The following is a 22,082-nucleotide window of genomic DNA, read 5'->3' as shown; positions in this document are numbered from 1 at the left end:
TCACCCCCTTGCAGGACGGAGGGGTCCACACGTTGCGGGTGCCTGTGTGGAACCAGCAGGAGGTGGAAATCCATGTCCCCATCACCCTCTATCCAAGCATCTTGACGTTTCCCTGGCAACCAAAGACGGGCGCCTACCAGTACACGATAAAGGTAACCGTGAGACCCCGTCTGGGTGCATTCCTTTGGGTGTTTCCATGGGGTTGGGGCTTTATGTCCATTCTGTTTCTGTTATAATTACCTTCTAGTGGTCAGGAGAGAATTCAAAATCAGAGTCTTTATGCTTTCTGTATTTTCTGAGGTTTCTATCACAGCAGTGTATTTTGGTAATTAGGAAAAAACCTTGAAAAATAGTAAAGAAAGCGTGATAAAAAAAGTTCTGAACACGCATTTAACTTCCACATGTGTTTCTTTTTGTAAAAAATTATTGTTTTCCGGAAGCAGTGTAAAGATCTTTAGAGAAAAATTTGGAATTCGAGGGGAAGGGGTCTCCAACTCTGTCACATATAAGGTGTTCTTGGTCTTTGACGTTCACGTGCCCACCTGGCGTTAGTGGCAGGGCCCGATGCTCGTCGGGGCTAGAGCCCATGTGGCCTGCCCCGTCCCGTCAGTCCCTGCTGTCTCACGGCAGTGAGGACAGGTGTCCTGTGTGTGTACTGGGACCCACTGCCTCTTCACTCAGGTGTGTCACCTTCTTGACCCCTCGTCTGGAAGCCTCTGGGCTGTTCTTGACTTCGCGGCAGATGACTCGGAGCGGGCAGGGGTCTATGTCAGGAGGTGGCAGGGAAGCTGAGTCCTGCACCCGGCTCTGGGGCGCGGGTCTTCCCATTCCAGCCTGAGCTCGGGAGGTGCCCCTGGGTCCTGGGGCCACTGTCATGGGCATATGTATACGCTTGTGTCAGCCACAAGGTCCCCAGAATATGAGGACCGGAAAGAGACAGGGTGGGGAGGGCGAGGGGCAGAGGCAGTGCAGCCAGACGTTGGCTGATGCCACATGTCACCATGTGGCGGCGCAATGCCGACTGCGTGTGAGAGAGAGGGACCAAGGGACGGGCAGGTGGGCTGACCTGATGATATTTCCCTCCCCAGGCCCATGGTGGGAGTGGGAACTTCAGCTGGTCTTCCTCGAGCTCTCTGGTTGCCACGGTCACCGTCAAGGGCGTGATGACCACAGGCAGCGACACTGGACTCAGTGTGATCCAGGCACATGATGTGCAGAACCCGCTACATTTCGGTGAGATGAAGGTGAGACCTTGGGCCAGGACGGCCGCGGGGAGGGGGTCTGCAGCCACCGTCTTAACCAGCCTCAGGCTTAATTCAGAAACACCCTTTCGCCCTCGGTCTTGCACTCGGCTTTGGTGGTGGTGGTGAGGGCATCGGGTGTCAGGTCCAGCCCTGCCCCTGAGCTCACGGCCAATTCAGGGAGATGGTCGTCCCATCCCACACCAGGCAGCGATGGGACCAGCCGGGTCTCTGGAAGGGAGACCAGAGGACACAGAGACACGAGGTATTCAAAGGAGTCATTCTAGACGATTTCCCCAAGCTGAAAACTATGAATCTCCAAGTTGGAAGGGCCACTGGGCGTTGGGTTGTAAATTCACAGTGAAGGGAAAGTGCCCAACTCCAAGAGACCGGCCCCAGTCCTTTCCTCTGACTCCTGTTCAGGTCCAAGTCGGGAGTCCCTGCACGGGACCCCTACACCTGGTGTTCGTCCCAAGTGACGTGGGACCAACTCAGCAAAGGCCAAAGGTGGGAGTGGCCACCTGCAGCCGAGCCTCTGCCAGCCCCACCTGGTGGCCTCCGGACCCCAACTCTTTCCTGACCGCCTGACCCTGATCTCAGCCTGTTTTATTACCACATTTAGGGCTGAAATGAAAGCTCCATATGTAGTGCGTCCATCCCCAACCTTCTCCTACACTGTTTGGGACACTGACGTACAGGTTTTTCTCCTCTTTTTATTTCGATCCACACACACACCTACCTAAAGATCCATGTAACTCGTGTAAGGAGGGTTGTAACTGAGACCCCTTAACTGCAGCACAATTGTCAAGTATTTGGATAATCTGAGAACAGGTTGCCCCCTCCCTTGCCCCCAAGCTTCTTTATCGCGGTAAATGTGCCCCTCTCACCTGGCTGCTCAGCCCGGAGCCTGAGGACAGTTCCTGAGCATGTGTAGTGGTCAGAACCTGGCTTCCAGGGCCACCTGCCTGGTGCAGACACCACCGTGCTCCAGCCGGGCAGGCTCTTAACCTCCCGTGCCAGGTTCCTCATCAGGCAGACAGGTTGGTAATAGAACCTTCTTAGCAAGGAGGCTGAGAGGATGGGATGAGTTCATTCTGTTCTTGGAACAGAGCCTGGCGTGTGAGAAGTTTTGTGTGGTGTAAGTATTAGTGTTGTTGCTGGTGACGCCTCTCTCACCCTGCACACTCACCTTCTTTATGTCCCTCCATACGCGCTGAGCCGTATGTGCCTCAGGACCTTTGCACGGACCGTCTCGTCTTCCCAGACCTTTGTCTGGCTGCCTCTGACACGGCTCCCAGGTCTGAGCTCCTACAGCACCTTCCCAGGGAGGCCTTCCCTGACGGCTCTGTCCTGAAGGTCTCCCCGCCCCCAGCACACACCGTCGTGTCCCCCAAGCTCAGGCTTCTCACCGATGGGTCCTCAGTGCTCATACACAGGGTATCAGGAAAGCGGAGCAGCGGCTGTTCCTCCTCCGAGGAGCCTGCCCACCGTGCACGCCCCTGTCCTCCAGGTGTACGTGATCGAGCCCAGCGGCATGGAGTTCGCCCCGTGCCCCGTGGAGGCCAGCACGGGCCAGAGCCTGGAGCTGCCCCTGAGGATCCACGGCCTCATGCCCGGTGGGGCTGACGAGGTGGTCACGCTGAGCGACTGCTCCCACTTCGACTTGGCGGTGGAGATGGAGAACCAGGGCGTGTTCCAACCACTCCCAGGTAAAGCAGCGCTGTGAGCGGCCGCCGGACGGCAGGGTCGGGGCCGACGGCCTGGGTTCTCAGCGTGGGTTGCCCCAGATTCCTAATTCAGGGGCTGAACCAGCAGCAGGGTCATAGCCTGAGAAATGGCATTCGTCCCCTTGTCCACCATCAACAGTGGTCTGGTCTGGATCTTACTGCCACGTGACTGCATGTCACTTGGCTTTCTGAGCCTCAGTTTCCACATCTCTAAAACGGGCGTCATCCGAAGTAGGGGTGCATGTCACCATGCCCGTCACAGTGCCCGGAATGTGATAGGTGCTCGGAATACACTGTCAATAGGGGTTCTGACGAGTTACAGAATTATAACACCTTAGTGACTGCACGGTCCATCGCTCCAGGGCCATCGAAGCCAGACACCCCCGGCAGGGCTGGGCAGTGATATCGGTGGTGACGGTGGCAGCTGTGCTCAGCCTCCGTCTTATGGGGTGTCAACCCTGCCGGGCGTGGCGTGTGCACTTGGCGTGCGTGACCTCACCAGGCGTCACAGCCACCGTGGGAGGAGGGGCTGTGCTTGGGTCACGTGTCGGACGAAGAGACTGAGGCTGCGTCGCGCTGCCCGAGGTCCCATGAGGTCCCTGGGCCGTGAGGGATATGGAGCTGGGCGTGTCTGACACTGACCCTGGAGCCTTAGTCCCCCGGGAAACAGGGCCTCCCAGGGGAGTCAACCCAGGCAGTGCCCTCCGATTGCAGATGACGAAAACCAAGGACTGATGGTGAGTACGCTCTGGGCAGGGTTAGAGTGGACGGGGAGCAGCGTTCGCGGGCACGCCCGTGGGGCGTGTGTGCACACAGTGGCCTGGCGTGGCGGAACCTGTCGAGTCCGGAATCACGGGGGGCTTGGGGGGGCGTGGACCTCAGGGGCCAGAAGTGGGGGCCATGGCTGGTTTTGGAGCAGAGGAGTGACCACGTGATGCTGGCAGAGTTTAGAAAGCTTGACAGCAGAGGTGTCTGTAGGCTCGCCCGTGGGACCGAGCGGCTTTCCACGCCGCCGCCGTGGTTGTCGGCACTCACGGAGCCGTCTGAGCGTGAAGCTGCTTGGATGTCACAGAACGTCCCTGGACATCACCGCATTCACATCCTTCCCTGGAGGTGCTGCTGCATCCTCTCTGACTGGCCGGGAGAAACCGGGCTTTATGAACTGTGTCCCCAGTGAGGCCACCATTTAGGGTGGAAGCAAACATCAGTGTGGGAGAGAGAGGCCCACCGATGGCGGGAGAGAGAGCCTGCTGCTTGCACTGCCCCCCGACGCGCGTCCTGGAGGGGTGTCCACAGGCTGCAGCCAGGGGGTCCCAGGAATAAAGGATAATGGACAGGGTTTGGGTTCCACAGTCCTGGGTCCCAGCTCTGCATTTGTCAGAATTCCCGGCGTGCTCTGCTCCAGATCTGTGAGTTTCACCTGTGTAAATTTGACCTTAAGAGAAAAAGAACCCTAAAGAAATGCTGACCTGCAGATAATTATGTGTGTGCGACAGCATTTAGGATGAAGTGTACTGATGCCTGCGGCTCCCTTTTTTGTTTTTTCTTTAAGATTTTTTTGATGTGGACCATTTTTTAAAGTCTTTATTCAACTTGTTACAATATTGCTTCTGTTTTATGTTTTGGTTTTTTGGCCATGAGGCACGTGGGATCTTAGCTCCCCGACCAAGGATCGAACCCGCACCCCCTGCATTGGAAGGCGAAGTCTTAACCACTGGACTGCCAGGGAAGTCCCACGGCTCACTTTTCGAGGCATAAAAAAGTGGGATGGACTGATGGATGGGAAGTGGTGGATAGATATGCAGCAGAGGAAACAGAAACAAATGTTAGCTGCAGAATCTAGGGGACAGGCTTGCGGAGCTTCACAGCATGATTTCTTTCTAAATGTTTGGAAAGAAAACTATACAATTCCACCAGAATGGCATTTTTTAAACAGGTGGAAAATACCAAGTATTGGCCGGGATGTAGTGCAGCTGTGAGCAGCAGTGACTCGACACAGCCATTTTGGGGGGGCTAGTTGGCAGAAGTGACGAAAGCTGAACATAGGTGCTAAGGACCGGAGGTGAAATCCTGCACTCCTTGGGACACACCCGACAGAAATGCTGAAATACGTACCCCAGAGAAACGCCACACGTGCTCAGAGCAGCACAATGCATCCCACGTGGCCCCACGTGGCCCCGGGAGCGGCGCCAGGCTCCCGGCTCCGCGTCCTCTTGCCCTGCATTTAAATGCAGGGAGTGCGGTCTGCCCTTCCTCGGCCGTCCAAAAGGGTCACACTGGGCTCACTTTGCTGTGACGCTTCATGCGCGGCAGCCTGAAACATAGATGCTTTCTGATAAAGTTCGAGAATCTCCCAGCCACCCGCTGCCGGTTCTGGCTGCCAGAGGGCGAGGCTGGGGTCCCAACGTCAGGGTGCCCAGGAGGGTCCCGCCCCAGGGGCGTGTGGTTTTCTCTGAGGCTCCAGTGTGGCAGCTGGCGCTGTGGGTGGAGGGGAGGCCCCGGGCCCCACCACAGGGCTGGGCTGGAGGTGGTGGTCCTCGCCTCCAGGCTGGCCGGGGGACTGGGGGGCTCTCTGGCCTCTGCCCTGACTCCTGGCCCTCCTCAGGCCGCCCACTTTCTCCCCGTACAGCCGCGTGGGGACGCGAGGCTCCTCTGCCCGTGAACTCACGCTGGGGCCCAAGTCTGCAGCTGTCGTGTCCATCTCATCCTCAGAGAGGAGGTATCCTGGCTCAGGTCCCAGGCTCGATCCCCTCCCGGTGACCATGCTGCAGGGCGGAGACCAGCTGCCCATGTGCCCCGGGCCTCCGTCTGTCCTGCGGCCGTGGTCCTGTAAATGGTCCAACAGGTCTCCTCCGGTCAGTCACCTCGGATAACTTCATGATGTTGGATGATTTAAAACCTTCATGCTGTGGACTTCATGGAAAAGTGCCTGGAGGCTGGAGGAGCTCTGCAGATTTTCCTTAATGACCCTGATGGCCATCTGGGCCAATGTCACCTTGGCAAAGCTACCTTGGCCAGTGGTCCTGAGGAGACTGGAATAGTCCATACGAGCCTCCTTGTCAGCAGGGAGGCCTCAGTGAGGCCCTGCACCATGGTGACCTGCTAACTACACTAACTGACGATATTAACCAACAACACTAACTATACTTACTGTGCTAATAAATACCAACTACACTAACTATACCAACTATTCTAACGATACCAGCTGCACTAAAAATACAAAAAAAAAATTCAGATAAAATGAGAAAAAGAACAAAGAAAATAAAGAAAAATAAAAGAGTAGAGAAAAAAGAACAAATAAACAAAATGGGGGTAAAAAGGAAACAAGCCAACTGTGGGTCCAAGGCCATCAGGTCACCAAAGGCAGCTTCCTGGGCTATAAAGACCCAAAACCTGGGCCCAGCAGGGACTTCTATAGGTTTTCTGTGAATACATCACAGTGGCACCTTATGAGATCAGAGCAAGAAACGGACCAGTCACAGATGGGGATAAACTACAGTGGTTTTCTCACTGATTGGTCTCAAGACCCCTTTACTCTTAAAATAAAAGGACGTAAAGAGCTTTTTGTTTATGTGGGTTATTAGAGATTGATATATACTTTATTCGAAATTAAAACTGTAGGATAATTCAGTGCCTTTTCATTTCTAGTTTGAAAATATGTAATAATTTTGGCTTTTAAAGACCTTATAATATCAACGCTTGAAATGTTGAATTCCTTTTCCTTAAACTCTGGTCTCAAAATAATACTACAACTCAACTGACATCACGACACTATAGGAAAATGTTCTGTTGCATAAGACACGGTAAGATAAGTATCTTTATTATTTTTGTTATTATGTCGAATACATAGTATTTGAAAACCTGGGATGTTGAGGGGTGATTCCAGAACTTCCCCTTGTGAAGCTCACAATCCAACTAACCCACACAGAGGAAACAATTAGACTAGCATTTAAATGGGAATTCATTTACTATCAATTCTAAGAACTATCGGCTCCAGGAAGTAATGCATATGAAGAAACTGCATGGAAGACGAGTAGAGACCTGGCCTGGGTGTGAAGGTACATTGTTAACATCTATAGAGCTGAGAGGAAGTTAGTTTTCATCTGATTTTCTCCAGTAAGATCAGGAGATTTCTCATCAGAAACCTTGGAGGCCAGACGGTGTGGGCTTGATGTATTCAAAGTGTTGAAGGAAAAAAGCAGTCAACCAAGAATCCTATATCTGGCAAAACTGTCCTTCAGAACTGAGGGAGAAATTTAGACTTTCCCAGATCAACCAAAGCTGAGCGACCTCTACCACCAGACCTGGCTGCAACGAGGGGCATCCTTCAGGTTGAAATGAAGGACAAAGCCCCGTGAAGAAATTAAGTAAATACACAGATGATTAGAAAAGCTGGTGCTATTGTAACTTCAGTTGGTAGCTCCACTGTTTGTTTCATACTTGATTTAAGAGACTACTGTTTTGTTTTGTTTTTAATATTTATTTGAGAATTGATCATGCCTTTATTTATTTATTTATTTTTGCTGTGTTGGGTCTTCGTTTCTGTGCAAGGGCTTTCTCTAGTTGCGGCAAGCGGGGACCACTCTTCATTGCGGTGCACGGGCCTCTCACTGTCGCGGCCTCTCTTGTTGCGGAGCACAAGCTCCAGATGCGCAGGCTCAGTAGTTATGGCTCACGGGCCTAGTTGCTCCGCGGCATGTGGGATCTTCCCAGACCAGGGCTCGAACCCGTGTCCCCTGCATTGGCAGGCAGATTCTCAACCACTGTGCCACCAGGGAAGCCCCAAGACTAATGTATTTTTTAAAAACCCAGTTAGTCTGTTTTTGGACACACGATGCATAAAGGTGTAATTCTGTGACATCAGTAACTGAAAGGGGGTGGGGTCAGAGCTGTACAGGAGCAGAGTTTTTATATGTTATTGAAGTTAAACTGGTGTAAATTGGCATTACACATTATAACTTTAGGATGTTAAATGTAATCCTATGGTAACCAGAAAGAAAATAGCCATAGAATACACACAATAGGAAATGAGAAGGGCAGTAAAATGATTCACTACAAAAAATCAGCTAAGAGCAAAAGAAGATGGCCATGCAGGAAATGAAGGACAAAAGAGCCAAAAGGCATATAGAAAACAAACAGCAAAATAAAAGAAATGTCTTTAGTAATTATTTTAACTGTAAATGGATGAAATTCTCCAAACAAAAGGCAGATTGGCAGAATGGATTAAAATGTATGATCCCGCCATGCTATCTATAAGAGACTCATTTTAGTTCCAAAGACACAAGAAAGTTGGGACTTCCCTGCTGGCGCAGTGGTTAAGAATCTGCCTGCCAATGCAGGGGACATGGGTTCCAGCCCTGCTCCGGGAAGATCCCACATGCCGCGGAGCAACTAAGCCCACGCGCCACAACTACTGAGCCTGCGCTCTACAGCCCGCGAGCCACAACTACTGAAGCCCACACGCCTAGAGCCTGTGCTCCTCAACGAGAGAAGCCACCACAATGAGAAGCCCACGCACCACAACGAAGAGTAGCCCCGCTCGCCACAACTAGAGAAAGCCTGCACACAGCAACGAAGACCCAATGCAGCCAAAAATAAAAAATAAATTTAAAAAAAGACACAAAAAAGTTGAACATGAAAGGATTGAAAAAGACAGTCCATGCCATGCAAACAGTAACCATAAGAGAGCATTGTGGTCATACTAACATCAGACAAATAGACTTTAAATCAGAAACTGTTACAAGAGACAAAGAAAACACTGTATATTCAGTACAGCTAGAATATAAAACTGTAAACATTTTCGCCCCTAATGACAGATCATCAAGATATATGAAGTGAAAATTGGCATAACTGAGGGAGAAATAGTCGGTTCTACATAAGAGTTGGAGCCTTCAATACCCCACACTCAGGGATGGATAGAACAACCAGACAGAAGATGAGCGAGGAAGTAGAGGACTTGAACAACACAATGAACCAACCAGATCTAAGACACATGCGACCCTACCCACCAACACAACACACAAGTGCACGTGGGGCCTTCTCCAGGACAGACCACGTGTTAGAGTACAATTTATGTCTTAGTAGATTTTAAAAGATAGATATCATACAAGGTATCTTCTCCAACCACAACAGGAGGACGTTAGAAATCAGTAACAGAGGAAAAGTGGAAAATTCACAAATTTGTGGAAATTACATAACATACTCATAAAGAACAATTTTGTCAAAGAAATCACAAGGGGAATTAGAAATTACTTGGAGATGAAGGAAAACGAAACAGGACGTACCAAACTTAGGGACACAGCAAAACAGTGCTAAGAGGATAATTTATAGCTATAAATGCTTACACTGAAAAACAAGATCTCAAATCAATAACCTCACTTTGTGCAACTTAGAAAACTAAAAAAAGAAGAACAAATTAAACCCAAAGCTAGCAGAAGGAAGCTGACAATAAAGATTAGAGCAGAGGTAAAACAGAGAATAGGAAAGCAATAGAGAAAATCAACAGAACCCAAAGTTGGTGCTTTGGAAAGATTAGCAAGGTTGGCAGACTGTTAGCTAGACTGACTAAGAAAAAAAGAGGAGACAAACTATTAAAATAGAAGTGAAGGTGGAGACATTATCGCTGACTGTGGAGAAATAAAAAGGATTATGAACAATTGTACCCTAACGAATTGGATAACCTGGATAACACGACAAATTCCTAGAAATACAAGACCTGCCTAGACCGAGTCACAAAGAAATAGAAAATCTGGATAGACTCATTACTAGCAAGGTGACTGAATCAGTAATCAAAAGCTTCCTGACAAAGAAAATCCTTGGACCTGATGGCTTCACAGGTGAAATAAAGAACTAACACTTATCGTTCTTCTAAAACATTAGAGGGAACACATCCTAACTCATTCTGTGAAGCTGGCATTATCCTGATACCAAAGCCAGACAAAGATACTACAAGAAAAGTACAGACCAATATCCCTTATGCACATGGATGGACAAATCCTCAACAAAATACTAGCAAACTGCATTCAGCAACATATTAAAAGGATTAAACACCATGACCAGGTGGGATTTATTCCTGGAATGCATTGTTTCAATAGTCTAAAACTGATGTGATACACCACATTAACAGAATGTAGGAAGAAAACCGCATGATTATCTCAATTGATGCAGAAAAATCAGTTGACAAATCTCAAAGCATTTTTATGGTAAAATCAACCTACAAACTGGGAAGAGAAGGAAACTACATGAACGTAATAAAAGCCATATAAGAAAAACCCACAGCTAACATCATGCTCCATGGTGAATGGCTGAAAGCTTTTACCCTAAGATCAGGAACAAGACAAGGTTGCCTGCTATCACCACTTCAACATAATACTGGACGTCCTAGCCAGAGCTATTAAGCAAGAAAAGGAAATGAAAGACCCAAAATTGGAAAGGAAGATGTAAACTTATCTGTTTGCAAATAACATGATCTTATACGTGAAAACCCTAAAGATTCCACCAAAAAAACTCTTAGGTGTAAAATGAATTCAGAAAAATAGCATTCATACAGAATCTCAAAGGATCCGCAATAGCAAAAACAATGCTGAAAAAAGAACAAACTTGGAGATCTCATTCTTATTCCCATTTTCAGGACTTAATACAAGTTACAGTAATCAAAACAGAGTGGCATTTGCACAGACTTACAGACCGATGGAATAGAATAGAGAGCCCAGAAAATACTCTGTGTGATACTGTAATGACGGATATATGTCCTTACACATTTGTGAAAACCCATAGTGTGCACAACACCAAGAGGGAGCCCTAATATGAACTGTGGACTTGCAGTGATTGTGGTGTGTCAGTGTAGGAGCATCAGTTGTAACAAGTGTACCACTTTGGGAGAGGATGTTGATAATGGGGGAGGCTATGTATATATGAGGGTAGGGAGTACATAGGACATCTCTGTGCCTTTCTCTTAATTTTTCTGTGAACTAAAACTGCACTAAAAAAGTCTTAAAAATAAAAGGCAACCTATGGAAGGGAGAAAATATTTGCAAATCATATGTCTGATATGGGGTTCATATCTAGAATTTATGGGACTTCCCTGGTGGTGCAGTGGTTAACAATCCGCCTGCCAATGCAGGGGACATGGGTTTGATCCCTGGTCCGGGAAGATCCCACATATCGCGGAGCAACTAAGCCCGTGTGCCACAACTACTGAGCCCGTGTGCCACAACTACTGAAGCCCAGGCGTCTAGAGCCAGTGCTTTGCAACAAGAGAAGCCACCACAAGGAGAAGCCCGCACACCACAACGAAGAGTAGCCCCCACTTGCCGCAACTAGAGAAAGCCTGTGCGCAGCAGCAAAGACCCAACGCAGCCAAAAATAAATAAATAAATAAATAAATTTATAGAATATATAAAGAACTCCTACAAGTTGACAATAATAAAACAAATAACCTAATGAAAAAAATGGATGAAGGACTTGAATAGACATTGCTCTAAAGATGATATACAAATGGCCAACCAGTATATGAAGAGATCATCTCTAATCATGATATAAATTCAGCATCTCTAATCATGATATAAATTCAAATTAAGACCACAGTGAGATACCACCTAAACCCCTTTAGGATGGCTCCTACCAAAAAGAAAGAAAAAAAACAAGTGTTGGTGAGGATGTGGAGATATTAAAACCCTTGTGCTCTGTTGGTGGGAATGTATTATGGTGCAGCCACTGTGGAAAACAGTATGGAGGGTCATGAAAAAGTTAAACATGGGGGACTTCCCTGGTGGTCCAGTGGTAAAGAATCCGCCTTCCAACGCAGGTGATGCAAGTTCGATCCCTGGTCGGGGAACTAAGATCCCACATGCCCTGGGGCAACTAAGCCCACGTGCTGCAACTACTGAGCTCGCGGGCCTCAATGAAAGAGCCCGCATGCCGCAAACTACAGAGCCCATGTGCCCTGGAGCCCGGTGCCACAACTAGAGAGAGAAAACCCACGTGCCACAACTAGAGAGAGAAGCCCACACGCCACAACTAGAGAGAAGCTTGCATGCCGCAATGAAAAATCCTGCACGCCTCAGCAAAGATCCCGTGTGCGAAAACTAAGACCTGATGCAGCCAAAAAAATAAAGAAAAAAAACAGTAAACCACCATATGATCCAGCAATCCCATTTCTGGGCATATACCCAAAATAATTACAAGCAGAATCTTGATGAAATATTTGTATGTCCATGTTTATAGCAGCATTAATTCATATAGACAGGCAGTAGAATGGTGGTTGCCAGGAGCTGGAGGGGGTGAGGGTTGGGAAGTTATATTTAATGGGTTCAGAGTTTCAGTTTTGCAAGATGAAGAGTGGTCTAGAGATGGGTGGTGGTGCTGGTTCACAATAGTGTGAATGTACCTAATGCCACTGAACTGGAAACATTGTTACCATGGTAAAAGTTTATGTTAATGTGTATTTTACCAGAATTTTTTTTAATTAATAAAAGACGGAAAATATTTACCAAGGATTGGCAGGGATGTTTCACAGCCACTAGAGGCAGCATAAGTCCATCAGCCATTTGGGGAAAGATAATTGACGATAATGAGGAAAGCTGAGCTCACACACCCATTATCTGCGCTCCCACTCCTCGGGGTGCACCCCTCCGAAGAGGTGAATACGTCCCCAAAGAAACACGCACACACGCGCACAGCAGCGTGACGCACCGCAGCCCTGCGTGGTCCCTGCAGCGTGGAGAAACCGCTGTCCATTCACACAGCAGCATAACGCACAAATGTGAATGGAAGATCTACAGCGTGCGAAACGTAAGGTGGAATCTCAGCGCCAGTGTTGAGTTGAAGAGGGCAGGTACCAAGGCGGTTCCCTTCGTATGGATTCCAGAGCCAGCAGAATTCAGCTGTGCTCTTAGAAGTCAGTGAACAGTGGTTTTCCTCTGGGGAGGGGCTCCTGACCAGAAGGGTCCCCAGGAGATTCCAGGGGTAGTGTGCAGGTCATACTGTTTCTTGATCCTGGTCCTGGAAACAGGGCGTGTTCAGCTTGTGGGGGGAAGATTGTGAGTTGTGTGCTTACAATGTGTCATGTGCTTTTTGGTATGGGAATTATACTTTAAAATGGTAAGTTAAAAAGATTCGTTTCAAGCCCAGAGTGGAAGAGGGCGGTCAGCCTGTCCTGTCTTTCCCGGCAGAGGCAAGGTCTCAGTGACCTCGTGGTTCTCTTCTTGCAGGGAGGCTGCGGCCGGGGCCTGAGCACTGCAGCGGTGTCACGGTGAGGGCAGAGGCCCAGGGCTATACCGCGCTCCTAGTGAGCTACAAGCACGGCCACATCCACCTGAGCGCCCGCATCACCATTGCCGCCTACCTGCCCCTCAAGGTGAGCCCCAGGCCCTGCCCTCCCCTCCTTCCCTGATGGGAATTATCCATCTGTTCTGGTGAATGTGTGTTAAAACATTGATTGTTCAGAATAGCTTTGGGGACAGCTACAGAGGTGATTGTCAAGCTGAAGTCAGGAGTATGTAGCAAGAGCAGGGCCTCCCTGATGGCAGACAGTGAGTGCCGACATCTCTGTGGATGAAATGATTCCCACAGGGATCGGAACAGAGGGGCTCCTGGTCCAGTACAGAGTCACCCTGCAGGGTCTCCACAGAACCCTGGGGTGGGGACAATGGCCCTGGCACGTGGTGCAGATTCTGGGGCCTCGGGGCCCTGGGTCAGGTCTGGACGTGCCACTCACGTGATGCCAGGTAACCATCAGCGCCTGGGTCCCCCGTGCGTATCCGTGCAGAAGGCATTTAGCGTGTTCCTACTCAGACCATGCTGCCTTTGTTTGACACCAACTCCCGAGTTTAATCCAGGTCCAACACCAACTCTGTGACTTTGGCTGATGTAATTTCCCTGGGCCTCAGTTTCCCTGCCTGGAAACGGGGCTAATACAGCACCTGCCTCCCAGGGTTGTGGTGAGGATGAGCTGAGCTAACGAACCAAGTGGGCTGAGAACCGTCCCTAGGAGGTATTGAGCGCTCAATAAGGGTTAGCTGTTACTGTGTGAACAAGGGAGACCTGGCCCTTCCTCCAGGGCGAGGCCAGGCAGCCTCACTCGGGAGGCCCGGGGAGCGTGGGTCTTCCCCTCCTGTGGGGCGGGCCTCCCAGGCTGGGCCAGTCAGCACTTGCATTTCCCGGGCACCAGTCCCAGCCTCTAGGATGGCTCTGGTCCCCTTGCTTTGGGATGCATTTTCTTCTCCCCGTCAGCCATTAAAAGCAAGCTCAGTGACGTAAGAATTCTTCATCGCTGCACCCCTAGCCCTGGGCATACTGCCTGATACAGAGCAGAGGACAACCAAGGGTTGTTTTGGATTTTTTATTGAGATATAATTGACATATAACATTGTGTTAGTTTCCTTAGTACAACGTAGTGATTCAATATTTGTATCTGTTGTGAAATGATCAGCACAATAAGTCTAGTTAACAGCCATCACCACACATTGTTACAAATTTTTTGTGTGTGTGATGAGAACTTTTAAGATCTACCCTCTTAGCAGCTTTCAAATACGCAGCACAGTGTTACTAGCTATAGTCGCCATGCTGTACCTCACATCCCCAGGACTTACTTATTTTGTAATTGGAAGTTTGTACTTTTTGACCACTTTCACCCGTTTTGCCCCCAATTCCTGCCTCTGGCAACCACCAGTCTGTTCTCTGTTCCTATGAGCTTGTGGTTTTTGTTTTTTTGTTTCTAGATTGCATTTATAAGTGAGATCATAAGGTATTTGTCTTTCTCTGTCTTGGTTTATTTCACTTAGTGTGAGACCCTCAGGGTCCATCCATGTTGTTGCAAATGGCAGAATTTCCTTCTTTTTATGGGTGAATAATATTTCATTATATCTATATCTGTATATCTACATATATATATATATGTCACATATTCTTTTTTTTTTTAATTTTTAATTTATTATTTATTTATTATTTTTATTTTTGGCTGTGTTGGGTCTTCATTTCTGTGAGGGCTTTCTCCAGTTGTGGCTAGTGGGGGCCACTCTTCATCGCGGTGCGCGGGCCTCTCACTATCGCGGCCTCTCTTGTTGCGGAGCAGAGGCTCCAGACGCTCAGGCTCAGTAGTTGTGGCTCACGGGCCCAGTTGCTCCGCGGCATGTGGGATCTTCCCAGACCAGGGCTCGAACCCGTGTCCCCTGCATTGGCAGGCAGATTCTCAACCACTGCGCCACCAGGGAAGCCCTGTCACATATTCTTTATTCATTCATCCATTGATGGGCATTTAAGTTGTTTCCATATCTTGGCTATTGTAAATCACGTTGCTATGAACATGGGGTACAGATTTCCTTTAAAGTAAGTGTTTTTCTTTCCTTTGGATGAATGCCCATAAGTATTTATGGGAATTGTTGGGTCATGTGGTAGTTCTGTTTTTAATTTTTTGAGAAGAGTTGTTTCATTTAGAAGGAATGAGTGGGGAAATGTGTCCAGGGTTACCTAGCTAGGGCTGAATCCAAGGTCTCCTGATCCCCCAAACCAAAATATATATGAATACCTACTCATAGGTGCCAGTCCCTGCTCTAAACCTTAGGGATACAACAGTGCAAAAAACCACACAGAAATCCTTTTCCTCATGAACTGACATTGTAGCAGAGACAGAGGTAGAGACAGACAGTAAATAAACTAATAAGTAATGTATTTTGTATATGCATGCCATGGAAAAAGTAAAGGGTTGAAAGGGTGATAGAGAGGGTAGAGGAAGGAAAGATGGCAGCATAAAATTGAAAGGTCAAGATCCTCTCACTGATCAGGACCCTGGAGGTGAGAGGGCTCAGGGAGCAGGGCTGAGAGAAAACTAAAATCCCTAAGATGGCAGCGGTCATCCTGGGGAGGCCCTGCCACAGCCAGCCGTGTGACGGAGCCTGGGTAGGAGGTTCTTCAGGACCCCTCCTGGGTGCTTGTCCAGATGACCACATGGTCTGATTATCTGGGTGTTTGGTGGAGCATCAGGGGCCAACCCCCGAGCTCACTGTCCCAAGCTGGGGTGTAAGGATGAAGATAAGGTGGACATGTCCCCAGTAAAGGTGGCTTCCTGACTGGAGAAATTATAAGGAAAAGAACAGGATATGTGTCTCTTCTCTCATCTGTCTTGTGCCTTGATATCTATTAAGATTAGGTGTATTTGCAAGTAACAAAACCCAAAATAACAGTGGCTTAATGAATACAGAGTTTATTCCTCTTTCACATGAGAGGTTTCACACAGGTCTAGTGTGGCAGCTCTGTAGTCATCAGGGACCCAGGTTTCTGTCTTTCTACCTCATCATCCTAATATGTGGATTTCATCCTCAAAGTTGCCTCATGCTCTAAAGTGGCTGCTGGAGCTGCAGCTATCACATCTGCATTCCATATAGCCAGAAGAGGAAAGAGCTCATCTCTCAGCCGAGTTAGTTTCCTGTAGTAACCTTGTCAGAAGTTTAAAAGAGCAGCTTCCACCTGCACCTCATTGGCCGGAACTTAATCTGCCGGCCACAGCTAGCTGTAAGAGACTGGGGAATCCTTTCAGCTGGGCAATTTACCACCCTAATAAAATGGAAGTTCCTTCTCTGAGGAAGAGAGGAGTGTGGAAACTGGAAAGGCAGCTAAGAGTTCTTTTCCAGCCTGTGCTTGCCAGTTCACTCTGCAGGCAGTCCCTGGTGCTTTGTTAGTACAAGGCTCAGGGTGGGGAGACAGATCTAGGGGAATAGCTCACCCTCTGTGCCCTGGGAGGCGGCCCATCTGTGAGGAATGCAGACGTGCAGACAAACACAGTGAGCGTAGTAGAGGTAACGAAGAGTCCCCTGGGCACAGGTCACCTATGAACGCAGAAGCAGAAGGAGAGTGTGAAGGCAGGAAGCTCGGCTGGTGGGGCACCGGAAGGAGTGTGTGTATCTCGGGGTGGGGCATGAGACTGTGGGGCTCCCTGGGTCAGGTCGAGCGAGGGTTTAGATGCGTTAGGAGCTGGATGTTCTCATGCAGCCGTGGGCAGCGGGTGAGGTCAGGGAAGGACAGTCACACCCATGAGACCCCTGCTGCTGGCAGGGAGGGTGAGTGGCCGTGTCTTGGAAGCACATTGTAAGGAGACCCCCCCAGTGGCAGAAGAAAGACCCTCCCCAGATCTTCCAGGTGCCACTCCCCAGCCCCTCACCCCACCCCCTGGCCCGACTTACCTCTATAACCTCTTCTGTCTAATTGGCCCGCAGACAGAGGGGGGCTGTCTTGCTGGTTCCCTAACTCCCTTCACGGCCAACACCCCACTTCCTCTTCAGCCCGGTTGGCTGCAGCAGTTTGGGGTACACTGTCACCCCCCCTGCGGGTTACCCTTTGGGGGCCTGGAGTGCCGGGTTCTGGGGTCCCCGCCTGGCTCCTTCATCCCGGTGATGTCAGCGTGGGCTGTGCGCCCTGGAGCCTCATGGGTCAGCCAGGTGCTGGGGCGGCGGGGGAGACTGTCACCTCCCACTGCCCCTCCCCTCCCCTCCCCTCTCCTTTTCTCTGGATCCTGGACTGAGGCAGGTAAGTCCATCTCCTGGAAACGCAGACTGCTGGTGCTAAGGGCCTCTTGATGACCAGACGCCCTCCTGTTTTGCAAACCAGGAAATTGAGTCCCTGAGAGAGAAGGTCTCGACTGCGATGCGGGGCCCCTCCTCTCCTGCTTGGCCTGTTCTGGTATCTGCGTGTTGACACCCCCGGTACGATTTACCAGTGTCCTTCATTAGCCATGCTGATTATTAACTATCTCCCTGGCACAGGGTTCGGTGACACTTTTATGCCTGGATGGGAAGAGAATTACACAGCAAGGTGATAATTGATCATTCTCCAGCTTTAATTATAGGACATGTGGTAATTTTGCACATTCTTTCCTATTGGGCTGGTCAGGAAAAAATCCTGCTGCAAGGTTTACAGTGACCTGCTTTGTCCACAGCAGAGCTGTTCTGGTTGTGGTGATGAGGCGGATGAGAGCAGGGCATCTGGAGTCGGAACAGACTCGGGCCCACCAGCTGGGTGAACTTGGACGAGTTGCTTCCACTTGCTGGGCTTCACTCTTTCCATCTGCAAAATGGGGGTGACAGTTGACAGTAGTGGGGGCCATTTACTGAGCATATGCTACACGTGTGTTCAGGGCTCCCATTCATGCCCCCTTGAATCTGCGATAACCCATGAGGCAGGGTTCTCGTTGTACCCATTTTATAGGAAGGGAGACTGAGCCTTATAGACATTAACCTGCTTAAGGTCACACAGCTGAGTGACAGCTTCATTCTAGCTGTGGGGACAGAGAAGCAAATGCACTTAAGAACACACAGGAAGTGATGGCAGGTGGTGAGAAGGGCGGTCCAGCTGGGAAGGGAGGTAACAGGTGACAGGAGGTCCTGCCTTGGACAGGGGATCCAAGAAGGCCTCCCTGAGGAGGAGGTTTGCGCAGAGGCCTGAGTGAAGCACGGAAGCAGGCCGGGCAGCTGTCTTGAGGAGGGAGGGGTGGTCTAGGGGGGAAGGGCCAAAGGCCCTCATCACGTGCAGGAAAAGGGCCCTGTTGATGGTTTCTTTGGTGGGCATGTAGCAAGGTAGAGTCTGTGGGGGGCTCCTTGGAATTGTGTGTGTGTACACACCTGTGCACACGTGTTCAAGGAGGGATGTCTGGAGAGCTGACAGCAAATTCAGAAGATTATTCATATTGCAAAAAAAAAAGTCAAAAGGACAGAATTCTCACTGACAAGTGATGCCCTTTCTTTACTAAGGGTTTAGCACCCAACCAAGGAGACCTGAGCCCCACAGGCCTCGGCAGATCATCACCTTGCCCCGACCCGCCTCCATCCTCAAGGGTATGTGACATCTTAAGGCTGTCACGCAGTGACATTCCCTCTCCATACGGAGGTGCAGCCGGCTGGGGCACTGCTCCAGGTCCAGGACTGCGGTGACAGCTGAGAGGTTATCAGTCTGTACCTGCGAGGGCTTCAGGCTGTTGGCAGTTGGGGGAAGCAGCCCCCATGGGGTGAGAGCATGGAAAGAGCTGAGCGGAGCATCAGGGGTCTGATGAGCAGGTCAGCAGAGATGACCACAGCAGCGGGCTGGCAAACACGGTGGGCCAAAATGGAGGGAACAGGGGAGGCTGGCACTGGCTGGGTGGGGGAGGCTTTGGCTCAGCCCAGGCTTATGACATCCCCACAGCGTCTTCGCTGCAGAGGGTCTGAGACGGGTCGCTGTACCCTGATCTGCACGAACACTCACAGGGCTTTAAGGGGTCCAGGTGAGTAGGGCTTGGGGGAGGCGGGCCTGGAGGTAACAGTCAAGTATTCTGTGTGTTCTGGGCATTAAGCTGTCAAGGACTTACTTGATGTGGGTTCCTGGTAACCTCCACGTGCCTAGGACACTGGCGATTCTGAACGAGAAGTCACTCTGCCTTTGTGGACTCTGGTCTAATGCAGGCACGGCTTCTGTGTGTGCCTGTCTGTGCCCACTGCAGACATTGCTAATCAATCCTGGCTGCCTTTATTGCCAAGCACTGATTCAGCCTCAGGAGCACAGATCCCCACTCCCATAGCCATTACCAGCCAATCAGAGTTGGACCTTGGGGCTAACAGGTGTTTGCAACTCTTGGCCTAAAAGATATTGGGAATCACAAGAGGTTAAGGTCAGTTAGTCCAAGAAGAGGGGATTGATGCAGGTCTGGTCTTCTCAGCATTGAGATGATCATCCTGTCACAGGTAGAATCATTTGTTTCCATTTCTTCTCAGTTTTAGGGTTTGCTTTTTTTAACGTTATTTTTTGTCTAAGTTGTTTATGTGGTTCCCAAGTTAAATCTGTATTCAAAGTACACCCAGAAGCCTCACTTCCATCCCTTCCCTGCCTCTTGTCAAAAACTATTTTGATTAGTTGCCATTTTACAGTTTCAGTGTCTCTTTTTGCAAAAGTCAGCAAGAATGGTTATATGTTCTTATGCCCTGCCCGTTCCTCTCTTACTCAAAGGTAGTATGCTAGATATCCTGTTCTGCACCTTGCTTCTTTGCTTGGAAAATAAAGAAAATAACCTGCAAATCTCTCCACATCCACACGGGAAGATCTTTGTTTGACATTCCATCGTATGGATAGACCACAGTTTACCTAACTAGGCCCCTGCTGATGGGTCTTTGTGCTGTTTCCAAGCTTTTGCTCTTAAAGATAATACTGTAATGCGTAGCTCTGTGCGTATATTTTATATATTTATGAAGGCATATCTTCGGAGTCCATTCCTAGAAGGAATGTTGCTTGGACAAGGGATAAATATGACTGTCATTTTAGTAGATATTGCCAAATTTCCCTCTGTTGGGGTTGTGCCATTTTCCTGTCTCCCCAGCGGGATAGAACACGTTTCTCAATAATACTGTTCTTGAAAATTACTGAGAGAATAGATCTTAAAAGTTCTCATCACAAGAAAAAAAAATTGTAACTTTGTGTGGTGACAGATGTTAATTAGACTTATTGTGGTGATCATTTTGCAATATATACCGATATCAAAACACTATGTTGTACTAATGAAACTAATATAATGTTATATGTCAATTATATCTCAAAAAACAAGTTAATTAATTTTATAAAAGAGTGCGTGTTTCCCTACAGACTCACCAGCAGTGTGTGTGCTTAGACTTTTGGATCTTTGCTAATCAAATGGCAGAGAAATAGTATCACAGTGTAGTTGTAATTTACTCTTTTAAAAATATTTCAGTTTGTCTGTACGGTCTTTCATTTCTCATGTGGTTGAGATCACGCTGCAGATACGAAAGGAAACAGACACGCCTTTCCTTTAATGAGCCTATAGGCCAGTTGGGGAGACAGACGCCCAAACAGATCATTTCCTGGCAGGACATCGAGCACCAAGTAAAGCAAGGACCAGAGAGTGAGCCCCCCACCCAGCCCTAGCAGGCTCGCCTCTCCCAGGGAGACGTTGACCCTTCCCCTCTTTTCTCCCACAGGCTGTGGACCCCTCCTCTGTTGCCTTGGTGACCCTCGGCTCCTCAAAGGAGATGCTCTTCGAGGGGGGTCCCAGACCCTGGGTCCTGGAACCTTCCAAGTTCTTCCGCAACGTCACCTCTGAGGACATGGACAGCGTCAGTCTGTCTCTCTTTGGGCCCCCTGCCGCCCGGAATCACCAGCAACACTGGATCCTCGTGACCTGCCAGGTCTTGGGAGAGCAGGTGAGAGGGCGGCCACCCCCCAGACCCACCTTGCCCAGAGCGAGGGATGGAAAGTCACGTCCCCCGAGTACCCCGCTGTGCCTCGCAGGATTATTTTATCTAACTCCTCGAGGCAACCCTGAGAGACAGCCGTGGCTGTTGTACCCATTTCACAGACAGGCAGACTGAGGATCAGAGTGGTGGGGTGGTTGAGTGAGCACCATCTGGGCCTAGCGGGGTGCGGCAGTTGGGACCCCGCTACACGCTGGCCAGTCCTGCCTCTCTTTCCACACCCGGGGGCAATCTCCTCTTGCTCCAGGGTGTCAGCACTCCCCACTGTCAAGTCCGGGTGGGATGAGATCGGGCTCGCAAAGTCGGAGGCCTCCAGGGTCAGGCAGGTATCAATATTATAGATGAGTGAGACTGCAGACCCAGGGTGGGCAGATCTTTTCGGTGTTTCAGGATGAGCCGAGAATCCCACTACTTTTTTCTGTGAAATCTTTTTTTTAGATTGAAATATAGTTGATTTATAATATTATATTAACTTCAGGTGTATGAAGTGTCTTGATTTTTTTTTTTAATGCTGAAAACCAAAAAAATTAGCCCGGGTGGACTGAGCACAATGCACCTGTGGTCCCTGCAGGGCCGGCATCGGCTGGATAGAGCAGCAGCTCGCCCCTCCGTTCCCCTGTGCCCGGCAGTCCCAGGCTCAGGGCTGCACACTTGTCTGATTATAGTAGGGGTGTAACCCTCCATTCCCAGGGTGCCAGGAAACAGAAAGCAAGGGGTGAGGAGGCCAGCATGAATCAAGAAAGATAGGAGAGAGCCCATTTCTTTTGGGAAGTGAAGAACACCTTTCTGTGTTTATTTACTAGTACAAAGCATGTCAGTTGATGTTAAAACACACACACACACACACACACACACACACACACACACACACACACACACACACACACACA

The 22,082-nt window shown here is 49.4% G+C and overlaps 1 protein-coding gene across 2 annotated transcripts in view; it reads left to right on the top strand.

Annotated features, from left to right (window-relative positions):
• NUP210 (nucleoporin 210) overlaps nucleotides 1-22,082 on the top strand; it is a 106,473-nt gene that overhangs the window by 40,764 nt on the left and 43,627 nt on the right. For both annotated transcript variants that reach the window (XM_082345179.1, XM_082345178.1), the window contains exons 11-15: nucleotides 15-152; nucleotides 1,089-1,244; nucleotides 2,752-2,950; nucleotides 13,180-13,325; nucleotides 20,920-21,141. In XM_082345179.1, the coding sequence (XP_082201305.1) occupies nucleotides 15-152; nucleotides 1,089-1,244; nucleotides 2,752-2,950; nucleotides 13,180-13,325; nucleotides 20,920-21,141 (861 nt within the window). The remainder of the gene's footprint in view (nucleotides 1-14; nucleotides 153-1,088; nucleotides 1,245-2,751; nucleotides 2,951-13,179; nucleotides 13,326-20,919; nucleotides 21,142-22,082) is intronic.

This window comes from Balaenoptera borealis (assembly GCF_965194805.1).
Source record: "Balaenoptera borealis genome assembly, chromosome: 12".
NCBI lineage: Eukaryota > Metazoa > Chordata > Mammalia > Artiodactyla > Balaenopteridae > Balaenoptera > Balaenoptera borealis.
The sequence above is the reverse complement of the archived record's forward strand: the minus strand, read 5'-3'. Positions and strand labels throughout refer to the sequence as shown.